Source organism: Microcaecilia unicolor, chromosome 3 (assembly GCF_901765095.1).
Source record: "Microcaecilia unicolor chromosome 3, aMicUni1.1, whole genome shotgun sequence".
In the NCBI taxonomy this organism is placed as follows: domain Eukaryota; kingdom Metazoa; phylum Chordata; class Amphibia; order Gymnophiona; family Siphonopidae; genus Microcaecilia; species Microcaecilia unicolor.
In genome coordinates this window covers 408,103,043-408,128,611 of record NC_044033.1, presented here as the reverse complement: position 1 = coordinate 408,128,611, position 25,569 = coordinate 408,103,043, and the positions used below count along the sequence as shown (strand labels likewise).

The following is a 25,569-nucleotide window of genomic DNA, read 5'->3' as shown; positions in this document are numbered from 1 at the left end:
AGGCCCATGTTTATTCTGTTCCAGGCTACACTCTGTTAGTTGGAAATTATTAGGTCAATCTCAGTTATGTCCTCGCCATTGCGAGGCCCAATTGACCATGTTTGTTGTTTTGAGTGAGCCTGGGGGCTAGGGATACCCCATCAGTGAGAACAAGCAGCCTGCTTGTCCTCGGAGAAAGCGAATGCTACATACCTGTAGAAGGTATTCTCCGAGGACAGCAGGCTGATTGTTCTCACAAACCCGCCCGCCTCCCCTTTGGAGTTGTGTCTTCCCTTGTTTGTCTTATTACATATGGGACTGACGAACACGAGCCGGTTCGGGCGGGAAGACGGCTGCGCATCGGCGCGCGAGGACTAGCAAAGGCCTTTGCTAGTAAAGTGTTCCGATTGGAGGGGCTGCCGTGGACGTCACCCATCAGTGAGAACAATCAGCCTGCTGTCCCCGGAGAATACCTTCTAGCTACCTTGTAGCATTCGCTTTACCAGCACAGAGCCTGTTTATAGTTTGTTGATTGCTCTCGCTCTACTCACTTAACCTTATAAAGTGTGATTTATTGAATATTCATAGTGAATGACATTGAATGGTAAAAATATCAGGTTAAAGTACAAGACAAAAAATATAAATCTATAAGATTATGATTTAAAAAGAATCTCAACATATAAAAAAGGAGATATAGAAGGGGAAAGATTTTACAGGATATTCTTAAAGAAAATACACTCTTATCTCAATAGTCCACCATGGATGAAGTTATTGACAAATTAAAATAAAAGGGATAACATTGCATAAATATGCTGTTACAACCAGTAAGTCCAAATTTATAAGTCTCAAAATGTAATCAACCCTGTTGCACGGGCGTAGCCAGAAAATAGATTTTGGGTAGGCCTAGGCAAGAACTGGGTGGTTCACCAAGTGTTCTCTCCCCCCCCCCCCCCCCCCCCCCCCCCACGCAAAAAAATATGTCAGCTGGTGAGAAAACCTGAATATATGTAAACCACTTTGAATATAGTTGCAAAAACCTCAGAAAGGTGATATATCAAGTCCCATTTCCCTTCCCTTTCAACCTTGGCAGTCTGCAGCAGGCATGCGCTGAAAACTGAGCATGTGCAGGTGCTGGTAGCGTAGAGACTAGCATTTTTGTTACCATCAGTGGGAAGTCTTCAGCTGGTAGAGCTTGGGATCTTCACCAGCTACCACTAAATGTGTGCTACTGTTGGGTGGGCCTGAGCCCTAAGTGGGCGGGCCCTGGCCCACCCAGGCCCACCTGTGGCTACGCCACTGCCCTGTTGATTGGAGGGGACATATCTTTTCTCTCTGTTTTCTTGGAATTGCCTTAACTAAGAAGGCTGACAAATATAAAAGACTTAGGGACCTTTTTACAAAGCAGTGCTAAAAAGTGGCCTTAGCATGCCCTTATGGGGGGATTCTATGTATAGTGCTTAAAAAATCCACATAGAAAACATTTTCGCCTAAACATATTTTATAAGCGGCACCTAGATTTAGGCGCGGTATATAGAATATACTTAGTTGATAGCCTAGTTCCTAAAACTTTGCGCATCCATTTACACCAACCAAAACATGGCATAAATCCCAGCGTATAGATTTAGGCGCAGTGGGCCATATTCTATAACTACATGCGTAAATTTTGAAACGCCCACAAAACGCCCATTTCCCTGCCCATAACCAGGCCTTTTTGGCTGCGCGCATTAGAAGTTAGGCACACTGTGTTACAGAATGCGCTTAGCAATGTGTGCTATAAATTCTAATTATGCTAATTAGTGCTCATTATTGCTTAAGTGATGTTGTTATCAACGTGATTGGCTTTTTAAACCAATGAAGTTACACACGTTGTTACAGAATAAGCTCGGATATCGGTGCAGCTCTCTATGCACACTATATAGAATCCGGGGGTATGTGGGTCTTTTCCACATGCCAAGGTCATTTTTAGTGAAGCAATAAAATGGCCAATTTCCATATTTTTGTATTAATGGCTATGCGCTAATGTTGCAATAAGTATGTGCAAGCAAAAAAAAAAAAAAAAAACAGCACAAAGGGCCTTTAAAAACATAGGGAACACAATTCTTTCATCAAAGGAGTCCTTTAATAGTAAAATTTGATTTTAAAGGCCCTTTGTGCTGTTTTTTTTGCTTGGACTTTTTTGTACTTTGTTCCCTCTCTCTGTATCTGGTCTTCCTCCAATCAAATTTTACTGTTAAAGGACTCCTTTGATGAAAGAATTGTGTTCCCTGTGTTTTTAAAGGCCCTTTGTGCTGTTTTTTTTGCTTGGACTTTTTTGTACTTTGTTCCCTCTCTCTGTTACATTGCAATAAGTATGTGGCCATTAAAAAAGGTTAGCGCATAAGCCCTTACTACCACCTATTTTGTAAGTGCTAAGCGCTCATGCACTAATCAGTGTGTGGCAATATAACCGTACTGATTTCTGCAGAAATATCCACTCTCCACCTCAGACATGCCTCCTGTCCAGTAAAAATGGAAATTTTTTAGCACATGCTGGATTCTATATGTTGCGCATAGCGTTCGCGCTGAAATCTAAGCGTATCCCATAACAATGTGCACATCTTAATTTGGCTTAACAAGCCAATTGGTGTTAAGAGCACTTAAGCAATAACCACTAATTGGCAGTAATTAGAATTTACACGCATAGCTTACCAAGCGTATTCTGTAATGAACTGTGCCTAAATTCTAAAGCACGCAGTTCACAAGGGGCGTGGCAATGGACAGGGAAATGAGCGTTTCATGGGTGTTCCTAAATTTACACACATTATAGAATATATCCTAGTACGTGTAAATCTACGCTCCAAGATTTACGTCACATTTTTATTGGTGTAAATGGAGGCATGTAGTTTTAGGCGCTGGGATATCAACTAAGCATATTCTATATACTCCTAAATCTTATAAGATACGCTTAGGCAGAAATGTTTCCCGCTGTCAGTAGGTCTCCCTTCCACTCTTCAGCCCAGGTCGACCCTGCTAAGTGGGAATGCTTCAATGCGGGCTCCTGTCTCCTCTGGCACCTGCTCCTTCTCAGTTCCTGCCTCACACATCTGTGTCTCCCTCAGTTTAGGCGCTCCCTGAGGTTGCACTTAAGTGATAGTCCAACAAATGACCAGCAACTCCCATCATTTCATAAAAAGGATGTTTCTTTTATTTTCCACAGCTCAATTATCACCATTTCCACAGCACTTGATACTGCCTCATCTCAAGTCATTGACATTTGTTCACATTCACAATGCCCAATTGAGGTTCATCTCAAACCTTGCTGAATATAGCTCATTACACTTTAATGCCACCTTATCACTCTTCAGGTAGCTACCAGTTGTCCTGCTGATCAAAAGTTCATTCCAACACACAGTTTTACTTTCCTGCTCCCTTAATGCTCTGGGTTACTCGCTGCCACAGATTCTTTCACAGCTGCCTCAATTCTCTCCTTCCAGTTTTAATCAGTTGAGGAAATACAGCAGCCAGTAAACCCCTCACCTTAGCACCGGCAGCTTGGGCAAATGCAGACACCTCCATACTCTCCTCCTTACTCCCTTCTGCCTCCTCCATTTTATCCCATTCCATCTCTTCCTCCTCCACCCAGGGCTCCCTCAGCTGCTCCTCATCCCCGATTGGAAAACATCTCCCAATCCTGCACCTCCCCTCCACTTCCTGTGAGTCCTGTATTGGGTCAGGTGCATTGTGGGGATGGTAGTCCCTAGCCTTACTCCTCATTCTAATCAATCTCTTACCCACCAGGGGGCGAGCATCCCGCCTATAAGGGATGTGTGCCTGCCTCTTTAGCTCCTTCCTGGGCTGCTCTCGCTTTCCTTGAGGTCGTCCTCTCAGCAACCCCTTACACCGCGCAGATTTGTTAAGCGCCATTTATAGAATCTGACCCATGGTGTGTTTGTGCTAATCCATAATTTACCGCAGGATGCTTGAGTATACCCCGTGATAACCCCTTTTAAGCACTAGTGCTTACTGCAGATTCGTAAAAGGACTCCTTAGTATGGTCTTTAATAACATATTTCCTGGGAAATTTACAAAAAAAAAAACAATTTCAAAGCTGCGATCCTCAGTCACATAGCTAAGAATTCTCACCTCACTTCCAAAGTTAACCCTGAAAATACGTTAAATTCTGAAGCCATGAAATTTTGCATGTAGGTATTTAAAAAGTAAAGAGAAAATTTTTTATTTCTGTCTGTTGAATGTAGGAATGTTGTCCTAGGGTAGCCCTATTAGATCTCTCTTCTACAGAGGACTCTAGCAGAGCTGTTAAATTAAGATTCTTAACCGGAGTTACAGTGGTGGAAATAAGTATTTGATCCCTTGCTGATTTTGTAACTTTGCCCACTGACAAAGACATGAGCAGCCCATAATTGAAGGGTAGGTTATTGGTAACAGTGAGAGAGAGCACATCACAAATTAAATCCGGAAAATCACATTGTGGAAAGTATATGAATTTATTTGCATTCTGCAGAGGGAAATAAGTATTTGATCCCCCACCAACCAGTAAGAGATCTGGCCCCTACAGACCAGGTAGATGCTCCAAATCAACTCGTTACCTGCAAGACAGACAGCTGTCGGCAATGGTCACCTGTATGAAAGACACCTGTCCACAGACTCAGTGAATCAGTCAGACTCTAACCTCTACAAAATGGCCAAGAGCAAGGAGCTGTCTAAGGATGTCAGGGACAAGATCATACACCTGCACAAGGCTGGAATGGGCTACAAAACCATCAGTAAGACGCTGGGCGAGAAGGAGACAACTGTTGGTGCCATAGTAAGAAAATGGAAGAAGTACAAAATGACTGTCAATCGACAAAGATCTGGGGCTCCACGCAAAATCTCACCTCGTGGGGTATTCTTGATCATGAGGAAGGTTAGAAATCAGCCTACAACTACAAGGGGGGAACTTGTCAATGATCTCAAGGCAGCTGGGACCACTGTCACCACGAAAACCATTGGTAACACATTACGACATAACGGATTGCAATCCTGCAGTGCCCGCAAGGTCCCCCTGCTCCGGAAGGCACATGTGACGGCCCGTCTGAAGTTTGCCAGTGAACACCTGGATGATGCCGAGAGTGATTGGGAGAAGGTGCTGTGGTCAGATGAGACAAAAATTGAGCTCTTTGGCATGAACTCAACTCGCCGTGTTTGGAGGAAGAGAAATGCTGCCTATGACCCAAAGAACACCGTCCCCACTGTCAAGCATGGAGGTGGAAATGTTATGTTTTGGGGGTGTTTCTCTGCTAAGGGCACAGGACTACTTCACCGCATCAATGGGAGAATGGATGGGGCCATGTACCGTACAATTCTGAGTGACAACCTCCTTCCCTCCGCCAGGGCCTTAAAAATGGGTCGTGGCTGGGTCTTCCAGCATGATAATGACCCAAAACATACAGCCAAGGCAACAAAGGAGTGGCTCAGGAAGAAGCACATTAGGGTCATGGAGTGGCCTAGCCAGTCACCAGACCTTAATCCCATTGAAAACTTATGGAGGGAGCTGAAGCTGCGAGTTGCCAAGCGACAGCCCAGAACTCTTAATGATTTAGAGATGATCTGCAAAGAGGAGTGGACCAAAATTCCTCCTGACATGTGTGCAAACCTCATCATCAACTACAGAAGACGTCTGACCGCTGTGCTTGCCAACAAGGGTTTTGCCACCAAGTATTAGGTCTTGTTTGCCAGAGGGATTAAATACTTATTTCCCTCTGCAGAATGCAAATAAATTCATATACTTTCCACAATGTGATTTTCCGGATTTAATTTGTGATGTGCTATCTCTCACTGTTACCAATAACCTACCCTTCAATTATGGGCTGCTCATGTCTTTGTCAGTGGGCAAACTTACAAAATCAGCAAGGGATCAAATACTTATTTCCACCACTGTATAACATCAAATCCTTTGACACTTTCCTGTGATTTATTTATTTTTTTTAAATAAACAGAAGATGGAACAATAATATACTCTACAAAGAACAGGGAGATCCTCTTTATACAAATGGAGAATATCTAAGAAAAACTGATTCACATTTCCAAAACTGAAATAGTCATCTTATAAGAAAAGTTAATAAAATATAGATTATTATAACAGTAACTATTTTCCATCAAATCAATCATAGATTTCAGAAAAAGATTTCATGAGACTAATTAAGACTTTTCCAAAGATTCTGTCCCTTTTGAGTAGCTATTTTTCCAGCCACTTCTTCACAGAATTTATACAGTTGAGACAAACAGGAGGCTACTGTTTATTTGAGTTTTAATGTCATAGTCCATAGTTGTGCTAATGGTTACTAAAGTATGTGTCTATGGGAAAATACTTAGGGGTCCTTTTACTAAAGCATAAAGGATTTAGGGTGCGCTAACAATTAGTGTGTGCTAAATGCCAAGATGCCAATAGGAATATAATAGACATCTTAGCATTTAGTGCGCGCTAAATCCATTAGCGTACCTTAGAAAAAGGACCCCTTAGGGAGCAATAGTCAACCTGCATTTTCATAACTGCTCGCTACTGTGGGCCAAATTGGGACCGGATATTCAGTATTGGCATCTATCCGAGTACCAGCACTAAATATTCAGATGTTTGGCGGTATCAGAATTTATCTAGGTACTGCTAATAGTTGCAGCAACAAAACAGAAGCAAAATACTGCAGTCTAGACACAAACAGCAGAGGTAGTCCAGAGAAGGAGATGATCAAAGTTTCACCACAAGCAAATTTATTGTAACAGAGAGCTGTTAGCGTGTGATCTTGATCGCGACACCTCTGGGAGCATATTTATTTATCCCATTTGTTATTTACAACAATGGATATTACGTTGCCCCCCTGACACAACGCTGAAACTTGGCTGTCAGGTCATTGTACAATAAATTTGCTTGTTGTGAAACCTTGATCGTCTTCTTCTCTGGATTACCTCTGCTATTCGTTTTCTGCTTACAGCTAATATTTGGCCAATATGCAGTGTCATACTTGGATAGGTAACTAGGCATAGATAGGACTGCATTATATACCATTGAATATCTGCACTGCCCATCTAACTTCCAGATCCACCCCAAATCCTTTCACAGACTGGCCCTACACTAACCATAAGTACATAAGTAATGCCATATTGGGAAAAGACCAAGGGTCCATCGAGCCCAGCATCCTGTCCACGACAGCGGCCAATCCAGGCCAAGGGCACCTGGCAAGCTTCCCAAACGTACAAACATTCTATACATGTTATTCCTGGAATTTTGGATTTTTCCAAGTCCGTTTAGTAGCGGTTTAGTAGCGGTTTATGGACTTGTCCTTTAGGAAACCGTCCAACCCCAGGTAGTGCTGCTGGGTATTAGCAGTGACCACCATGGCATGATCTGGTTAAGTGCCTCTGAATATTAGCAACTGGGATGACTAGCACAATTTAACAAGACAGAGCCAGGTTCCTGCCCAGTGCGATCAATACGTAGAGCCCCCTAGTGATTTCCACAGGTAATACCCTCAGAATTCAAGCCATAATTACTATTCCCAATATCAGGATAAATAGTTTTACATGACCCCCGCCCCCCCTTAGCATTTCATAATTATCATATGTTATATATTAGTTTCCACATCCTTAGTTTCTATTGGCATGTTGTGGCCTACTTCTCAAGCTAAGACTAGAATAAAGAGAAAAAAATGAAAACAAAGAAAAAGGGAAATGTAATAATACTGACAAATTACTTGTTTTATTATGCATGTGTCTCTATAGCTACAATATAGCTTACAATTCAATAAATACAATGAGCCAAAATGAAAATGTGGTAAATATAGTAATATAATATTACTGTATAATCTTTAACTACTTTCTGCTTTCTTGCAGGGGATCTGTCCATCAAAGTTTTCCAGACTTCACTTTCCTGACTGGTGCAATTATTGCCAAGATTTTCAAATTAAAGGGACAAATTGATCCTTACACAGCTATTGGTATTATCAATAAAGCAACATTAGCCTTTCTTCAACAACATTTATGTAAGTAGTATTTGGTTTTCTCTTATAAAAATGGTGTCGCTCATGGCTCTCAGTATATGGGACATCTATTGAGAGAGATCGAGAGAATTTTTGGCCCACCAATTGCTCAAGTTATATGTAACTTTGGATATAACAAATAATACATACATGTAGTTTCCAAGTTTATTAAAAATTTGATATACCACTCTAGGGTGGGGGACCTTTAGGGCAGTTTACAATATGCAGACTTGGAGGACTGTGGGAGACAGAGAGGTACATAGAGGATGCCTACAGGAACATTGTAGAGAAGTCCCATCTCCAATCTAGCAGTCCCTGTGCTGCCTTGCAGGAGGGAGATCTTCTGAAAGGAGAGCATCACCCTGGTGCAGCTGGAAGTAATCATGTAGCCAGGAGCAGCACACCAGGGGATGCAATATCCTCTTGCACTGAGGATGTGTCTCCAGGAGCTACTGCCCAGAAGGAAAGGGTTAGGACAGCTGTTGTAGTTGGTGATTTATTAGGCATGTAGATAGCTAGGTGGCTGGTGGACGTAAGGATCGCCTGGCCACTTGCCTGCCTGTTGCAAAGGTGGAGGACCTCACACGTCACCTAGAATAGGATTTTAGATAGTGCTGGGGAGGAGCTGGCTGTCATGGTACATGTGGGTACAATGACATAGGAAAATGTGGTAGGAAGGTTGTGGAAGCCAAATTTAGGTAGGAAGCTCAAATTCAGAACCTCTAGGGTAGCATCTTCCAAAATGCTCCCTGTTTCACGCGCAGGGCCCAAAAGAGCTCTGGAGCCTCACTGCTTGGATGAGGAAATGGTGCAGGGAGGAGGGTTTTAGATTTGTAAGGAACTGGGCAACATTCTAGGGAAGGGGGAGCCTATTCTGGAAGGATGGGCTCCACCTTAACCAGGGTTGGACCAGGCTGCTGGAATCAGCATTTAAAGAGGAGATAGAGCGGCTTTTAAACTAGAACCTGGGGGAAGGCCAACAGTCATTCAAAAGGTTCAGAACGAGGTATCTTTAAAAGCTATCACCAAATCAGGGAAGATAGGGTATCCCAGTAGCGAGATTGCAAAAGAGACCATAGTAGATCAGTTGTCCTTAAATAAAAATCAGACAAAAGATTGCAAATTAACACTGTCAACTACTGAGCAAGATATAATTAGGAACGACAAACATACTTTGAAATGTCTATATGCGAATGCCAGAAGCCTAATAAATAAGATGGAAGAGTTAGAATATATTGCACTAAATGAAAAATTAGATATAATAGGTATCCCTGAGATCTTGTGGAAGGAGGATAACCAATGGGGTACTGTCATACCAGGGTACAAATTACATCATAGTGATAGCATGGATCGAATTGGTGGAGGGGTAAGCATTGTATGTTAAAGACAGCCTTGAATCAAATAGATTGAAAATTCTGCAGGAAACAAAACACACCTTATAATCCCTATGGATTGAAATTCCATGTGTAAAGGGGAAAAGGATAGTGATAGGAGTGCACCATCACCCACCTGGCTAGGATGAACAGACAGATGCAGAAATGTTAAGGGAAATTAGGGATGCAAACAAACTGGGCAACACAATAATAATAATCATGGACTGCTTTAATGAGCAGCTGGTACAGGAGCCAACAAGAGAAGGAAAAATTCTAGACCTAGTCCTTAATGGAGCACATGATCTGATGCACAAGATAATGATTCTGGGGCTGCTTGATAACAGTGATCATGATATGATTGGCTTCGAAGTAAGTACACACAGGAAATCCAAAATATTAGCATTTAACTTTCAAAAAGGAGACTATGATAAAATGAGAAGAAAGGTGAAAAAAAATCATAAAGGAGCAGCTGCGAAGCTCAAAAATTTACATCAGGTGTAAAATACCATTCTGGAAGCCCAGACCAAATATATTCCGTGTATTAAAGGAGGAAGGAAGACCAAACAGCCGGCATGGTTAAAAGTGAGGTGAAGGGAAGCTATTAGAGCTAAAAGAAAATCCTTCAGAAAATGGAAAAAGAAACCGACTGAAAATAATAAGAAACAGCATAAGGAATGGCAAGTCAAATGCAAAGCGCTAAGGAAGACAAAGAGGGACTTTAAAAAAAAAAAAAAAATTGCGTTGGAGGCAAAAATATATAGTAAAATGTTTTTAGGTATATTAAAAGCAAGAAGCCATCTAAAGAATCGGTTGAACTGTTAGATGACCAAGGGGTAAAAGGGGTATTCAGGGAAACAAAGCCATAGCAGAGAGATTAAATGAGTTCTTTGCATTGGTCTTCACCGAGGAAGATTTGGGATACTGGGGCCAAAAGTGGTATTCAAAGCTGACGAGTTGGAGAAACTAAATGAAATCTCGATAAACCTGGAGGATGTAATGGCGCAATTTGACAAACTGAAGAGTAGCAAATTTCCTGGACCGGATGGTATTCATCCCAGAGTACTGACAGAATTGAGAAATGAACTTACAGAACTATTGTTAGTAATATATAAATTATCTTTAAAATCAAACATGGTACCGGAAGATTGGAGGGTGGTCATTGTAACACCAATTTTTAAAAAAGGTTCCAGAGGAGATCCGGGAAATTATAGACTGATGAGCCTGACGTCAGTGCCGGGCAAAATGGTCGATACTATTATAAAGAATAAAATTACAGAGTATATTCAAAAGCATGGATTAATGAAACAAAGTCAACATGGATTTAGTGAAGGGAAATCTTCCCTCATCAATCTATTACATTTCTTTGAAGGGGTGAACAAACATGCAGATAAAGGTGAGTCAGTCAATATTGTGTATCTGGATTTTCAAAAGGTGTTTGGCAAACTACCTCATGAAAGACTCCAGAGAAAATTGGAGCATTGTGGGATAAGAGGTAGTGTCCTATTGTGGATTAAAAACTAGTTAAAAGATAGAAAACAGAGAGTAAGGTTAAATAGTCAGTATTCTTAATGGAGAAGGGTAGATAGTGGGGTTGCTCAGGGGTCTGTGCTGGGAATGGTGCTTTTTAACATACTTATAAATGATCTAGAGATGGGAGTAACTAGTGAGGTAATTAAATTTGCTGACGATACAAAGTTATTCAAAGTTGTCAAATCACAAGAGGATTGTGAAAAATCTAAAGAGAACCTTATGACACTGGGAGACTGGGCAGATGACATTTAATGTGAGCAAGTGCAAAGTGATGATGCATGTGGGAAAGAGGAACCCAAATTATAGCTACGTAATGCAAGGTTCCACATTAGGAGTAGCCGACCGGGAAAGGGATCTAGGCGGCTAAGAAAGCAAATAGAATGTTAAGTATTATCAGGAAAGGAATGGAAAACAAAAATGAGGATGTTATAATGCCTTTGTATCTCTCCATGGTGCAACCACACCTCGAATATTGTGTTCAGTTCTGGTCATCGCATCTCAAAAAAGATATAGTGGAATTAGAAAAGGTACAGAGAAGGGTGACAAAATTGATAAAGGGGATGGGACGACATCCTTATGAGGAAAGGCTAAAGCGTCTATGGCTGTTCGGCTTGGAGAAAAGGCGGCTGAGGGGAGATAGGATAGAGGCCTGTAAAATAGTGAGTGGACTGGAACGGGTAGACATGAATCGCTTGTTTACTCTTTCAAAAAATACTAGGACTAGGGGGCAAAAAATGAAGCTATAAAGTAGTAAATTTAAAACAAATTTAAATTAAAACAAATCGGAGAAAATGTTCTTCACTCGATGTGTAATTAAGCTCTAGAATTCAATACCAGAGAATGTATTAAAATCAGTTAGCTTTTCAGGGTGTAAAAAAGTTTGGATGGCTTCCTAACGGAAAAGTCCATAGACCATTATTAAAATGGACTTGGGTAAATTCCACTGTTTATTTCTAGGATAAGCAGCATAAAATGTATTGTACGTTTTTGGGATCTTGCCACGTACTTGTGACCTGGATTAGCCACTGTTGGGAACAGGATGCTGGGCTTGATGGACCTTCGGTCTGTCCCAGTATGGCAATACTTATGTATTTATGTAAGACCTTTGTACATTCTTGTGTCACTGAAAACAAAACCCCTTTTTTCAACATGTAACTGACTGTTTTGCAAGTAAATTGGCTCAAGTAATACAGGGAATGCTCTGGATTGATATTCAAAAGTATAAGTGTTTAAAAACAATCAGAATTTGTTCATTCTGATGAAGCAAAGAGAGCAAGCCATGGTAACATTAACTAGGGCTGTGCAAGTCATTTGAAATACATGTTGCTGACATTTTCTGTCATTTCAAAACAGAATGATAGAAAACTCCCCCAAATGTCTTAATTAGCACAGACTATTACTTAGCATGAACTATGTAAGTATAGCACCCACTAAAACAGAACAGTATACTCCTGCAATAAAAATAACCAAAATAAAGCTTATTAAAGCAAAACAAAAACATGGAGCCAATACAAAAAAGTTACACTGCATACCATTAGTAGCAGCTCTTTTTGAGACTGAACACTTCAGACTGTAGGGCATTAGTAACACACCTCTATCATCCACAAACTAGTAAGCAACCAGTTGTATTATAACTGCATATATATTGTACATCTTATATGGTTTTAGAGGAAAATGCAGTTAAAATCATGAAGTAGCTAACAGGATTGAGCTAACATGTTGAGCTAATTGTGGAGAAGCACAGGAAAAAAAGGAGAGGAGGAGTGGCCTAGTGGTAGACTTTGGTCCTGGGGAACTGAGAAACTGAGTTCAATTCCTACCTCAGGCACAGGCAGCTCCTTGTGACTCTGGGCAAGTCACTTAACCCTCCTCCATTGCCCCATGTAAGCCGCATTGAGCCTACCATGAGTGGGAAAGCGCGGGGTAAAAAAAAATAGCGGCTTATCTTTTTAAACTAAAACAGAATCTACAATGGTTTCATGAGGCATTCTTTTCTATCCATCTAGAATAACTAAGAGGGAGGTTTTTTATATGATGTTTAAATCCGATTTTAGACATTTTGCGAGAAAGTCCAAAAATCCAGTAGCAAAATGGCCATTTTTAAGCCAACTCTTTGTTTTGAAAATAGCCATTTTCTAGATGTTTTTACTGCATCTATCTTTTAGGACCATGTTTAAGAAAAAAGTGTCCAAGGGAAAAACACACTAAAACAAGCCATTAGGATGTATATAGATACAGTAGGTTTTTGGTGAGCTCACATTTTCTACCCCAAGTGTACCAGTTAGAGTGGGATATGGGCTGGGTCTCCTTCTCTACAGTCCACTGCACTCACCATTAGACTACTCCAGGGACCTGCTTGCTGCTCTAATAGGATTGGCGATAACATCTGAAGCCATCATAGAGGCTGGTATGGAAAGGGAAATGGGACTTGATATACCACCTTTCTGTGTTTTTTTTTTGCACCTACATTCAAAGTGGTTTACATCGTATATATATGTACTTATTTGTATCTGGGGCAATGGAGGGTTAAGTGACTTGCCCAGAGTCACAAGGAGCTGCAGTGGGAGTCAAACCCAGTTCCCCAGGATCAAAGTCCGCTGCACTAACCACTAGGCTACTCCTCCACTGTTTCTCGCACATCTTTGGGAGGTAGGAGAGGGTCATTGACCATAAGGGGGGAGTAAAGGGGGTCATGCCTTACCTCAAGTGTTCATCTCATCATTTAGGGCACCTTTTTGTGACTTAGGCATGATTGAAACAGGTCTAGACCAAAATGTCTAACTGTTAGCCTTGGATGTTTTTGCTTTGTTGTATTATGGCAGAAAAACATCCAAATCCTGTCCCCCAACACACCCCCTTGTGATTTAGATGCACTACAGAAAAATGTATCAAATTAGAGTTTCAAAAATCACAATTTGGACTTTTGTTTGGAGAAAACCTCCAAATGCCACTTTATACTGTTTTTGAGATGTTTTTCTCTTTTGAAAATGAGCTCCCAAGTCTCCTTTGCCAGAAGCCATGTTTAGATCACTAAAAATCATTTAAATATTTGTTTACAGCTTTATTTTTTTGTCATTTTGCTTTTTTTTTAACAGGTCTACAGAAAGATTTTAATAAATGGGATGCCCTCGTAGATGGACAAGGAGTTTATCTCATTCCAGGAACCAACATCAATCTACCCTTAACTCAGTAGAAAGAAGAAAGATACTATGCTGTTTTTTTTAAAAAGTTTTTTTAAAGCCTTTTTGACAATGTATTACTTGAAAACAGGACAGTTGGTGTTGCTCACATTCTGCTTGGTGCCCCCCTAAGAACCAGTCTGTTTTAAGTGGTAGTTATTGCCTGCAATGGACAAACTCTGGTCTAAGTATAGTTTTATACTTAGCTGAGCTGTAGATGAATTTAATTTAAAATGTTATTTATAATCTTTTACCAGTGCAACTTTATTTCAAGGTGGCAATCAAGCAAAGTAAGTCCAACATACCAATATCAATAATAAAATCCATCTAACATCATTTCATATTTTACAATAAATATTACAAAAATAACATTTTGCCATGGTGTTTTTCCTGAACTGTCCAACATCCCTTCCTCACCTATCTGTATAAACAAATGTCTTTTGTGATTTAAAAAAAAAAAAAAAGCTTCCTCTGATTTCAGCTGCCTAAAGTGCTTTCCACAGTATGTGCTCTTACAAGTTCTAATTTCAGCTCTTGTGGCAGAGGAGTGTGGTAGCTCTTGTGGCAAACATTCTTAAATTCACATCCCAATTGAAACACAATATTTGAGAAGGGTAACATTACTAAACTTGAGGGGACAAAAATTCCATGGTCATCCCTCTTAAGAACTTTAAATATCATAATTAAGACATTAAAATGATTCAAAGCCCAAGAGGGAGCCAATGTAAAGCAGTTTACCAGGGGGGTTAATCTATTCCATATTTTGCATCCCATTATCACCTTCATTGCTGTACTTTGGGTCAATTGTAGCCTGTCTCCAGATCCCCCTGTACACATCGCTGAAAAACTCCAGATGGAACACCACTGCTTGCAAGACTTGTCTCATATCTAAATACTTGTTATGATTGGGGTCAGAACCCCTCTCAAACTTACCTCTTTCCTGGGGGTCAGCTTCTTAGCTGGCTTCTGTTTCTTTTCTCTGTCCTTTCTGAGCTGGCTCTGTCTCTCTGTGCTGGCAGCTTCCAGCAGCATGGGGTTAATTGTCTCACTTCACTGCAGCTGTGGGTGTGGTCTGAGTTGCTCTACCTCTCCCTGGGGGTACTGGCTTCAAGAGCTTCTCGGTGCTGCGTTGATGTGGGTTGGGCCTCTCTGGGTTTGAATGTGTTCTGCCTGGCTCTAGGGAGAGTGACATCATCTGGGAGGGCCTTGATAAGGAAGTGGGTTCTTTCCTTCAGGGCCTTCGCAACGTTTGCTTCTGGCTACTTGCTTTAGGTCCAGGTTAGTTTAGTGCAGTCAGTGTGCACTTGTGTCTTTGACTTCCCTGTTTTTCCCTTTGGCTCCTCTGCTTTCCCTTTTGCTACGGTGAGTAGCACTGCTGTTAGTGCAGTGCTGGAACTTGGTGCTGGGAGCACCCTTGTTAGTAAGTGTTTAGGAAGCACCTTTTGTTGTTTGGGTATTTGGCTTTCCTGCTGGTTTCCTTGTGCTTTCCCCGCTTTTCCTCGTGACCTGTGTTTAGCTGCTGTAGCTTGGTGCTTAGGAAGCACCGGGGTGAGAACCCGTGTTTAGCTGCTGCAGCTTGGTGCTTAGGAAGCACCAGTGTTAGGTCTGGCATTTGTCTTCCCTTCCTTTTCCCTTGTGGCTTCTCTGCACTTCTGTTAGTGTAGGGCATAGGGGCACCCCTGTTAGTTTCTGTTAGGAGCACTGCTGTTAGTGGAGGGCTTAGGAGCTTTTCTGTTGGTGCTGGGCTTAGGAACACTTTTGGTCACTTTAGGAGTTAGGTGCACTTCAGTTACAGCTTGTTCTAGTCCTGGTCCCTGTGTCGTCCAGCAAGTCCTGCCGGCTACTCGAACCCAGGAGCTCAACTCCTGGGGGGCTTAGTAGCTAAGTGCAGGTGAAGCTGTGTGGACCAGTCCGGTGTGCTCCAGTCCAGTGTTCCAGTCCTGTGTCCTCCTGTCCAGTGTTCCAGTCCGGGGTTCCAGTCCTGTGTCCTCCTGTCTGGGGGATTCCAGTCCAGTGTTCCAGTCAGGGGTTCCAGTCTTGTGTCCTCCAGTCCGGGGAATTCCAGTCCTTTGTTCCAGTCCGTGTGTTCCGGCTCGCTGGGTGGTGCCTGCAGTCCCTGCCGGTGTCTGTGTGCTTGCCCAGAGTTGGTTGGTGGGTTTTGCCTGCTGCTGTCGCTCCTCGTCAGCAGCCCAAGGGCTCACGTTTGCTCCAGAGCCTGGCCCCGCGGGCTCTGAACCTGAGAACCTGACAATACTACAGAAGAGAACAGACTTCCTTAACCATTCTAAGGTTGAAGAACACTGTCCCAACCTGATCTTCCATTGTGAATGCTGAATCAATAGTGAACCGCAAGCTATGGACCCTAAACTGGATAGGGATCATCAACTCTCCCACCCGTACTCCCTTGTTAAAAGGTCATAGACCCTTTTTTCTCACCCACAATAACTTTGTCTTTCCTAGATAGTTTAGGGTTGATTTACTAAGCTGTGTTATGGCAATAATGTGTGGTAGCTGCCAGGGGCGTATCTGCGTGGGGCCTCAGGGGCCTGGGCCCCCGCAGATTTCGCCCTGGACCCCCCTACCGCTGCCAACCCTCCCCCTCCGTTGCTCGCCTACCTTCGCTGGCGGGGGACCCCAACCCCCGCCAGCCGAGGTCCGCGTCCTCCTGCCGCTGCCGGCTGCCTTTGGTCCTTTAATTCTTCCATTAAAGCTGGCGCCGACGAAAGTTTCTTTTGAGTCTGACGTCGCTGCACGTTGTACGTGCAGGACGTCAGACTCAGAAATTGTTTCTGAGTCTGACGTCCTGCACGTACAACGTGCAACGTGCAGCGACGTCAGATTCAAAAGAAACTTTTTCGTCGGCGCCAGCTTCAATGGAAGAATGAAAGGACCAAAGGCAGCCGGCAGCGGCAGGAGGACGCGGACCTCGGCTGGCGGGGGTTGGGGTCCCCCGCCAGCGAAGGTAGGCGAGCAACGGAGGGGGAGGGTTAGCAATGGCAGCGGCTGGGGGGAGGGGGATCGGCAATGGCGGCGGCGGCGGCGGCGGCGGGGGGGGGGGGGCTATAATGTGCCCCCCCTCTCTGGCCCTGGCCCCCCCTACCGCCGCAGTTCAGATACGCACCTGCTAATAATGCTTAAAAATAAAGCAAGCAACCAACCAGGGTACACAAAAAATTTGGCTTAAGAAAAAAATATGGACTCAACAATTGTTCAGTTTGTCATTTTTTCATTTTCTGATAAACCATAACTAGATATCATCTGTCACATTTTTTTATCTAACGAAGTTCAATGTGTAGTGCACTATGCTATAGAATCATACGTTAAAAAAATTATTCTAAAAAAAAATCAAAGATTTAATAATACAGTCTTGATTATCCAACCTTCACTGATCCAATCATCCGACAGACCGCTGGTGACATCATGCGACATCTCTTTCCATTTTCCAAACCTGGGGACCCTGCTTTTACTGCCATTGTTTCTGCATTGTTTGAGGGGTTACCATTGTTTTCTGTATTATCCAACTTTTAATTTATCTGATAACCAGTCAGTTCTGTTTAGGTCGGATAATCAAGACTTTACTGTACTGTTTGTGATATAGCCTGAGCAGGCGTGGGCCAAAGAGCTTTCACAAATACAGCAATACCATGGTTTAAAAGTGAACAAAAACCCTTTAATACTTATGCATGTTTATCTGATCTATCTCATATATATTCATTGTGGATATCCTGAAAACCTGATGGGACTAGGTGAGCTCAGAGGACTGGGTTGGGAATGGCTGCATTAAGGCCTAGCACTAGAGCAGTGTTTCCCAAGTCCAGTCCTGGAGTGCCCCTTGCCAGTCAGGTTTTCAGGATATCCACAATGAATATGCATGAACCTGATTTGTATACACAGCCTCCAGTATATGCAAATACGCACTGCACATATAGAAGCTCCTGTAGTAGATCATTGGTTAGAACTGCAACATAGTCTCCAGGAGTTCCGTTTTGTTGTTCTTGACTGTGTTAAATTAGATAGGGGTGGGAACACCCCTTTAGCTTTACTTAGAAAGGAACAGCGGTACATATTCCAATGGAATATGGTGGCTCCAGCTGGGCTAAATAAGGAAATTGAATGGTTAAATGTTTAGAGTATTTAACTACCTTGATAGCCCGCATCCGACCATGCGCAAGTGTGGGCGTCCTTAGGGGCGGTCTCACCGACGCATCGTTGGTAGTCGAGAATCCCGCCACCTGGAAGAGCCAGTAAGTATAGTTCATTTAGTTTTGTAAGTTATTTGATAAGGGAGTATAATTTGTTTGTATGAATGGTGAGTGAGTTAACCCATTGTCATTATGTTTAGAAGTCAAGACCCCTGACGACGCTAATATAGCGAAGCATGATCATGTCGGGTCCTGGTTTTTTGGTGGAGCGACTATATTAAAGTTAAAGAACTGTTGATGGGATATAAATGCCAACAGCGACTAAATGACTTTATCTGGAATGGAAAAGAGAGACTGTTGAGGTTTGCAGATTGAAGCTCTAGTTGATCGGAGGCATCATCACATAGAGCACAGAGACTGAGGCGGTGCAACTTGGAAAGTATTTCTGAGGATGAGACTGGTGGTTTTGACTGGTTGAACAACATTTATCTCATCTTATCAGAGGATGTTATTGTATTATTGAATATGCAGCATGGTCCCTGACAGAGCCACAGCGCACAGCCAAGGGGTCCAATTGAATCACCTATCCAGCACTGAGTATCAGGAGGCACAAGACAGCGATTTAAAGCAACAGGATGTTTTCTCTGCCATCCTTGTGAATGAAGCCTCAATCAAGCACTGCTAGGTCGCTCACATCTGATCATCATCTCACTCACTGTTCAATCCACTGTGCTCTCTGCAGGCAGCAAAGGGAGGTTCAGCCTACACCTCGACCTCCAATTCTCATCTGAAGTCCTTCCTACCATGGTATTCACGGCCCATTTTGGACTCTCTCACCCTTCCTTTTTGTTTCTTTTTATCTATTTTCTGTTTTCATTGTACCCTTTCCCCCTCTGACCTGCCTTCCAGTGCATTTTCCCCTTCTCTTCTCCCTCTGATTCTTCTGCCCTCTTTATTGTCATTGTACTTGAATTACAGTTCATTGTAAGCCGCTTTGAGGCTACTTTAAGTGGTATAAGGCGGGGTATAAATGTTCTGAAATAAATAAATAAATGTGATGTTGTAAGATCTTGTGAACTTGGATTACAATTGTGTAATATAGTGGGCTGCCAGCAGATATATGTCAATTAATTGTAAGTTTGGGAAAAGCAAAAAGTTCTTACGAATGGAGTTTTGGAGTATGAGTGATTATGATTGAAGTGAATGGATGCAGAATTATGGGTTAGTTTATGTAGTAGTTAGGTTTTAGCATATTATAATAATAAAGGAAGTTTTTATATTTTCAAACGGTTGTTAGGTGTAATTTCTATGCATATTCATTGTGGACATCCTGAAAACCCAATGGGACTAGGTGTGCCCCAAGGACTAAGTTGGGAATGGCTGCCTTAATGTTACCCTGTGAGGGAGTGTGCTTAAAAGGGACCAGCAATTTCTGATACATACCATCACAGTACTATGCAAACCAAGTCTTGGCTCCAATTCAGACTCTTGAGGGGAAATCCAGCTTTGTTAGTCCAACAAGGCCTGACATCAATATTTCTGCATAGGCCTGCTTCAGAGGTCCTCATATATTTCTTTAGAACACAGAAAAACAATAACATAGCAAAAACTAGGTGCCACTTCCTGGATGTGGTAGATTAAGACCATATGGCCTATCCAGTCTGCCCATCTATGCTGTCTACTATCTGTTCCTCTCCCCTAGAGATCCTATGTACCTGTACCAAGCTTTCTTGAATTCAGTTACAGTTCTCATCTCTACCAGCTCCACCAGGAGGCAGTGCTACAAATTTACCACCCTTTCTGTGAAGAAGTATTTTCTCAGGTTACTTCTGAGTCTGTCCTCTTTCACCTTCATCCTATGCCCCCTCATTCCAGAGCTTCCTTTCAATTGAAAAAGACTTGCCCTCTTGTGCATATGGATGTATTTAAACATGTCTATCATATCTCCTCTCTCCCACCTTTGTTCCACTGTATAACATTGAGAACTTTAAGCCTGCCCCCATACTGTCACACTAACTCCCATAAGGCTAACTCATATAGATCAATAAAATGAGGACCATTCAATGTCAAATTTAGTCCCATTAAACATCATTGTTCATAAATGGCAAATCCATTTTTGTTCAGGAAGCAATACAGAGAGGCGCCAAAGCACCGAACACAGTCCAAAAGCACAAAAAAAAGCACCAAGAGTTTCCAATAAACAGGACAAAGATCTTTATTTGCACAGAATAGATCACTCACACAATGGCTCAACACAGGCTGTGTTTCGGCGCAAAGTGCCTGCCTCAGGGAACTACATAAAAAATGATAGAAATACATGTTACATAATAATAATGAATACATAAACAAATTAAATAAAATAACTGTTATTTTTTTAAAAAGGAGCCAAAAACAGATACACAAATAGAAAATGCGTAATAGAATATACATATAAAATATGTAATCAAATAAAACATCTGTGACACATTAATAGTAAATATGAATGGAGATCAGAACCATAAACATTTTGACCACAGTGTGTATAAATAAAATAAACTCATAAATATATTTAAAAAGTGGGTTGAATTCAAAAGTGAAATATGTGGTTTAAGAGTAATGAACAAGAAGACAGTGTGAAAACACACAACCAAAGTGAATGAATTTAAAATGTGTCCTATGTGAATACAAATATGACTCTTGTTGAACTTAAGTATGGCATGTCACGTTACTCCGACTGATCTCAAATCCATTCAGTGTGAAAGATGCAGCATTCTGTATTTACATTAATGATCTTTACATACCATAGTGTTAGGCTATTGAATATTTCATAGTTTTAGTTTCTTATGGTGACAGTGACATCCTTTATTTTGGTGCGATCTAAGATGTTCAGATTAATCATAACACTATGTTCAATTATAAGTACTCTTTTTTGGTGGGATCTTATTGCATCTTGGTTTTATTGAAGTTCAGAGAGAAGAGAACATTTCTCTGGTAAGTGAACGCTATTTTGCTTTGTGCTTGGGAACTAAAGATTGGGGTTTAAAGGAGGAATTGTAGGTTAGTGTTAGGCAAACTAAAAATATAAAAAGCAAATTTTATCAACAAATCTCCATAGTCTTTTCCACTTTTTTAGTTTTAAAAACTTTGTACCACAGCATTAACAGATAGATTAACAGGCACTGCAGGATCTAGTTTAGTCTTCCCACCCACCCCTAGGACAACTCTTCATTTATAGCCAGTTATTGTAATTAGGGTAACAAGCCAGGAGTGCTCTTACAGAGTTTTAAATACATTTCATTACCATCTAACAAGGAAACACTAACAATCATACAATATACTATATAAACTCAAAGACACTTTTATATTAGGCTAATATCCTTAATACTGTATCAAGTTTTAAATTATTGAAAAACTCAAAAACACTAAGATGGAGTCAGCAGTCCAGAAGCGAGAGGGGTGCTATCCTGTCTTTTGCATTGAGTGTCACATGTATGATTATCTCCCAGTTAGTGAGATGTCATATGTGTGTGCCCGATGCAAAGAGCTATCTCTCAGGGAACGTGTCTGTTCTCTTGAGGCTAGAGTAGCAGACTTGGTGGAGCTGAGGGAGACAGAGAGGTACATAGAGAAGACCTACAGGGATGTTGTAGAAAAGTCCCACCTCCAGTCTGGTAGCACTTGTGCTACCTTGGAGGAGGGAGGTCTCCTAGAAGGAGAGCATCACCCTGGTGAAGTAGGAAGTATTCCTGTAGCCAGGACCTGCCCACCAGGGGGATGTACTATCCTCTCGCACCGAGGATGTGTCTCCAGGTACTGCCCGGGAGGAAAGTTAGGACAGCTGTTTTAGTTGGTGATTCGATCATTAGGCATATAGATAGCTGGGAGGCTGGTGGACGTGAGGATCACCTGATGACTTGCCTGCCTGGTGCGAAGGTGGCGGACCTCACGCGTCACCTAGATAGGATTTTAGATAGTGCTGGTGAGGAGTCAGCTGTCTTGGTACATGTGGGTACCAATGACATAGGAAAATGTGGGAGAGAGGTTCTGGAAGCCAAATTTAGGCTCTTAGGTAGAAAGCTCAAATCCAGATCCTCTAGGGTAGTATTTTCTGAAATGCTACCTGTTCCAAGCGCAGGGCCCAAGAGACAGGCAGAGCTCCGGAGTCTCAAGGCGTGGATGAGACGATGGTGCAGGGAGGAGGGTTTTAGGGAGGAGGGTTTTAGATTTGTTAGGAACTGGGCAACGTTCTGGGGAAGGGGGAGCCTATTCCAAAAGGGCTCCACCGTAACCAGGGTGGAACCAGGCTGCTGGCGTCTGCATTTAAAAAGGAGATAGAGCAGCTTTTAAACTAGAAATGGGGGGGGGGGGGGGGGGGGGAGGCCGACAGTCGCTCAAAAGCGCATGGTTCGGGATAAGGTATCTTTCAAAGATATCACCAAAACAGGGAAGATAGGGTATCCTGATAGTAAGCTGGCAAAAGAGACCGTAGTAGATCAGGTGTCCCTAAATAAAAATCAGACAAAAGATTGCAAATTAGTACTGTCAAGTACTAAGCATGATGTAAATAGGAGCAACAAACACAGTTTGAAATGTCTATATGCGAATACCAGGAGCCTACGAAATAAGATGGGAGAGTTAGAATATATTGCACTAAATGAAAAATTAGATATAATAGGCATCTCTGAGACCTGGTGGAAGGAGGCTAACTAGTGGGACACTGTCATACTGGGGTACAAATTATATCGTAGTGATAGGGTGGATCGAATTGGTGGAGGGGTAGCATTGTATATTAACGAGAGCCTTGAATCAAATAGATTGAAAATTCTGCAGGAAACAAAACACGTCTTGGAAATACTGTGGATTGAAATTCCATGTGTAAAGGGGAAAAGGATAATGATAGGAGTGTACTACCGTCTGCCTGGCCAGGATGAACATACGGATGCAGAAATGTTAAAGGAAATTAGGGAAGCAAACAAACTGGGCAACACAATAATAATGGGTGATTTCAATTACCCCGATATTGACTGGGTAAATGTAACATCGGGACACGCTAGGGAGGTAAAATTCCTTGATGAAATCAAGGACAGCTTTATGGAGCAGTTGGTACAGGAACCGACGAGAGAAGGAAAAATTCTAGACCTAGTCCTTAGTGGAGCGCATGATCTGGTGCGGGAGGTAATGGTGCTGGGGCCGCTTGATAACAGTGATCATAATATGATCGGATTTGATATTAGCTTTGAAGTAAGTATACATAGGAAATCAAATACATTAGCGTTTAACTTTAAAAAAGGAGACTATGATAAAATGAGAAGAACAGTGAAAAGAAAACATAAAGGAGCGACTGCGAGGGTCAAAAATTTACATCAGGCGTGGATGCTGTTCAAAAACACCATCCTAGAAGCCCAGGCCAAATATATTCCGCGTATTAAAAAAGGAGGATGGAAGACCAAACGACAGCCGGCGTGGTTAAATAGTAAGGTGAAGGAAGCTATTATAGCTAAAAGAAAATCATTCAGAAAATGGAAGGAACCGACTGAAAATAGTAAGAAATGGCATAAGGAATGTCAAGTCAAATGCAAAGTGCTGATAAGGAAAGCTAAGAGGGACTTCGAAAAAAAGATTTCGTTGGAGGCAAAAACACATAGTAAAAATTTTTTTTAGGTATATTAAAAGCAGGAAGCCGGCAAAAGAAATCAGTTGGACCGCTAGATGACCGAGGGGTAAAAGGGGCGATCAGGGAAGACAATGATGTAGCGGAGAGATTGAATGAATTCTTTGCTTCGGTCTTCACCGAAAAAGATTTGGGTGGGATACCGGTGTCGGAAATGGTATTTCAAGCGGACGAGTCGGAGAAACTTACTGACTTCACAGTATACCTGGAGGACGTAATGGGGCAGTTCAGTAAACTGAAGAGCAGCAAATCTCCTGGACCGGATGGTATTCATCCTAGAGTACTGATAGAACTGAAAAATGAGCTTGCGGAGCTACTGCTAGTGATATGCAATTTATCCTTAAAATCGAGCGTGGTACCGGAAGATTGGAGGGTGGGCCAATGTAACGCCGATTTTTTTAAAAAGGTTCCAGGGGAGATACAGGAAATTAGACCGGTGAGTCTGACATCGGTGCTGGGGAAAATGGTAGAGGCTATTATTAAAAACAAAATTACAGGGCACATCCAAGGACATGGATTACTGAGACCAAGTCAGCACAGCTTTTGTGTGGGGAAATCTTGCCTGACCAACTTACTTCAATTCTTTGAAGGAGTAAACAAACATGTGGACAAAGGGGAGTCGGTTGATATTGTGTATCTGGATTTTCAAAAAGCGTTTGACAAGGTACCTCATGAAAGGCTACAGAGGAAATTGGAGGGTCATGGGATAGGAGGAAATGTCCTATTGTGGATTAAAAACTGGTTGAAGGATAGGAAACAGAGAGTGGGGTTAAATGGGCAGTATTCACAATGGAGAAGGGTAGTTAGTGGGGTTCAGGGGTCTGTGCTAGGACCGCTGCTTTTTAATATCTTTATAAATGATTTAGAGATGGGAGTAACTAGAGAGGTAATTAAATTTGCTGATGACACAAAGTTATTCAAAGTCGTTAACTCGTGACAGGATTGTGAAAAATTACAGAACGACCTTATGAGACTGGGAGACTGGGCGGCTAAATGCCAGATGACGTTTAATGTGAGCAACTGCAAGGTGATGCATGTGGGAAAAAAGAACCCAAATTATAGCTACGTCATGCAAGGTTCCACGTTAGGAGTTACGGACCAAGAAAGGGATCTGGGTGTCGTCGTCGATAATACACTGAAACCTTCTGCTCAGTGTGCTGCTGCGGCTAAGAAAGCGAATAGAATGTTGGGTATTATTAGGAAAGGTATGGAAAACAGGTGTGAGGATGTCATAATGCTGTTATATTGCTCCATGGTGCGACCGCAACTTGAATATTGTGTTCAATTCTGGTCGCCGCATCTCAAGAAAGATATAGCAGAATTGGAAAAGGTGCAGCGAAGGGCGACTAAAATGATAGCAGGGATGGGACGACTTCCCTATGAAGAAAGACTAAGGAGGCTAGGGCTTTTCAGCTTGGAGAAGAGACGGCTGAGGGGAGACATGATAGAGGTATATAAAATAATGAGTGGAACAGGTGGATGTGAAGTGTCTGTTCACGCTTTCCAAAAATACTAGGCCTAGGGGGCATGCGATGAAACTACAGTGTAGTAAATTTAAAACAAATCGGAGAAAATGTTTCTTCACCCAACGCATAATTAAACTCTGGAATTCGTTGCCAGAGAACGTGGTGAAGGCAGAGTTTAAAAGGGGGTTAGATGGTTTCCTAAAGGACAAGTCCATAAACCACTACTAAATGGACTTGGGAA

The 25,569-nt window shown here is 42.1% G+C and overlaps 1 protein-coding gene across 3 annotated transcripts in view; it reads left to right on the top strand.

Annotated features, from left to right (window-relative positions):
* Positions 1–14,931, top strand: part of PLA2G7 (phospholipase A2 group VII) — a 121,699-nt gene extending 106,768 nt beyond the window's left edge. For all 3 annotated transcript variants that reach the window (XM_030198782.1, XM_030198784.1, XM_030198783.1), the window contains exons 10-11: positions 7,843–7,991; positions 13,987–14,931. In XM_030198782.1, coding sequence (XP_030054642.1) covers positions 7,843–7,991; positions 13,987–14,084 — 247 coding nt within the window. In that variant the 3' untranslated portion in view covers positions 14,085–14,931. The remainder of the gene's footprint in view (positions 1–7,842; positions 7,992–13,986) is intronic.
* The last annotated feature ends 10,638 nt before the right edge of the window (positions 14,932–25,569 follow it).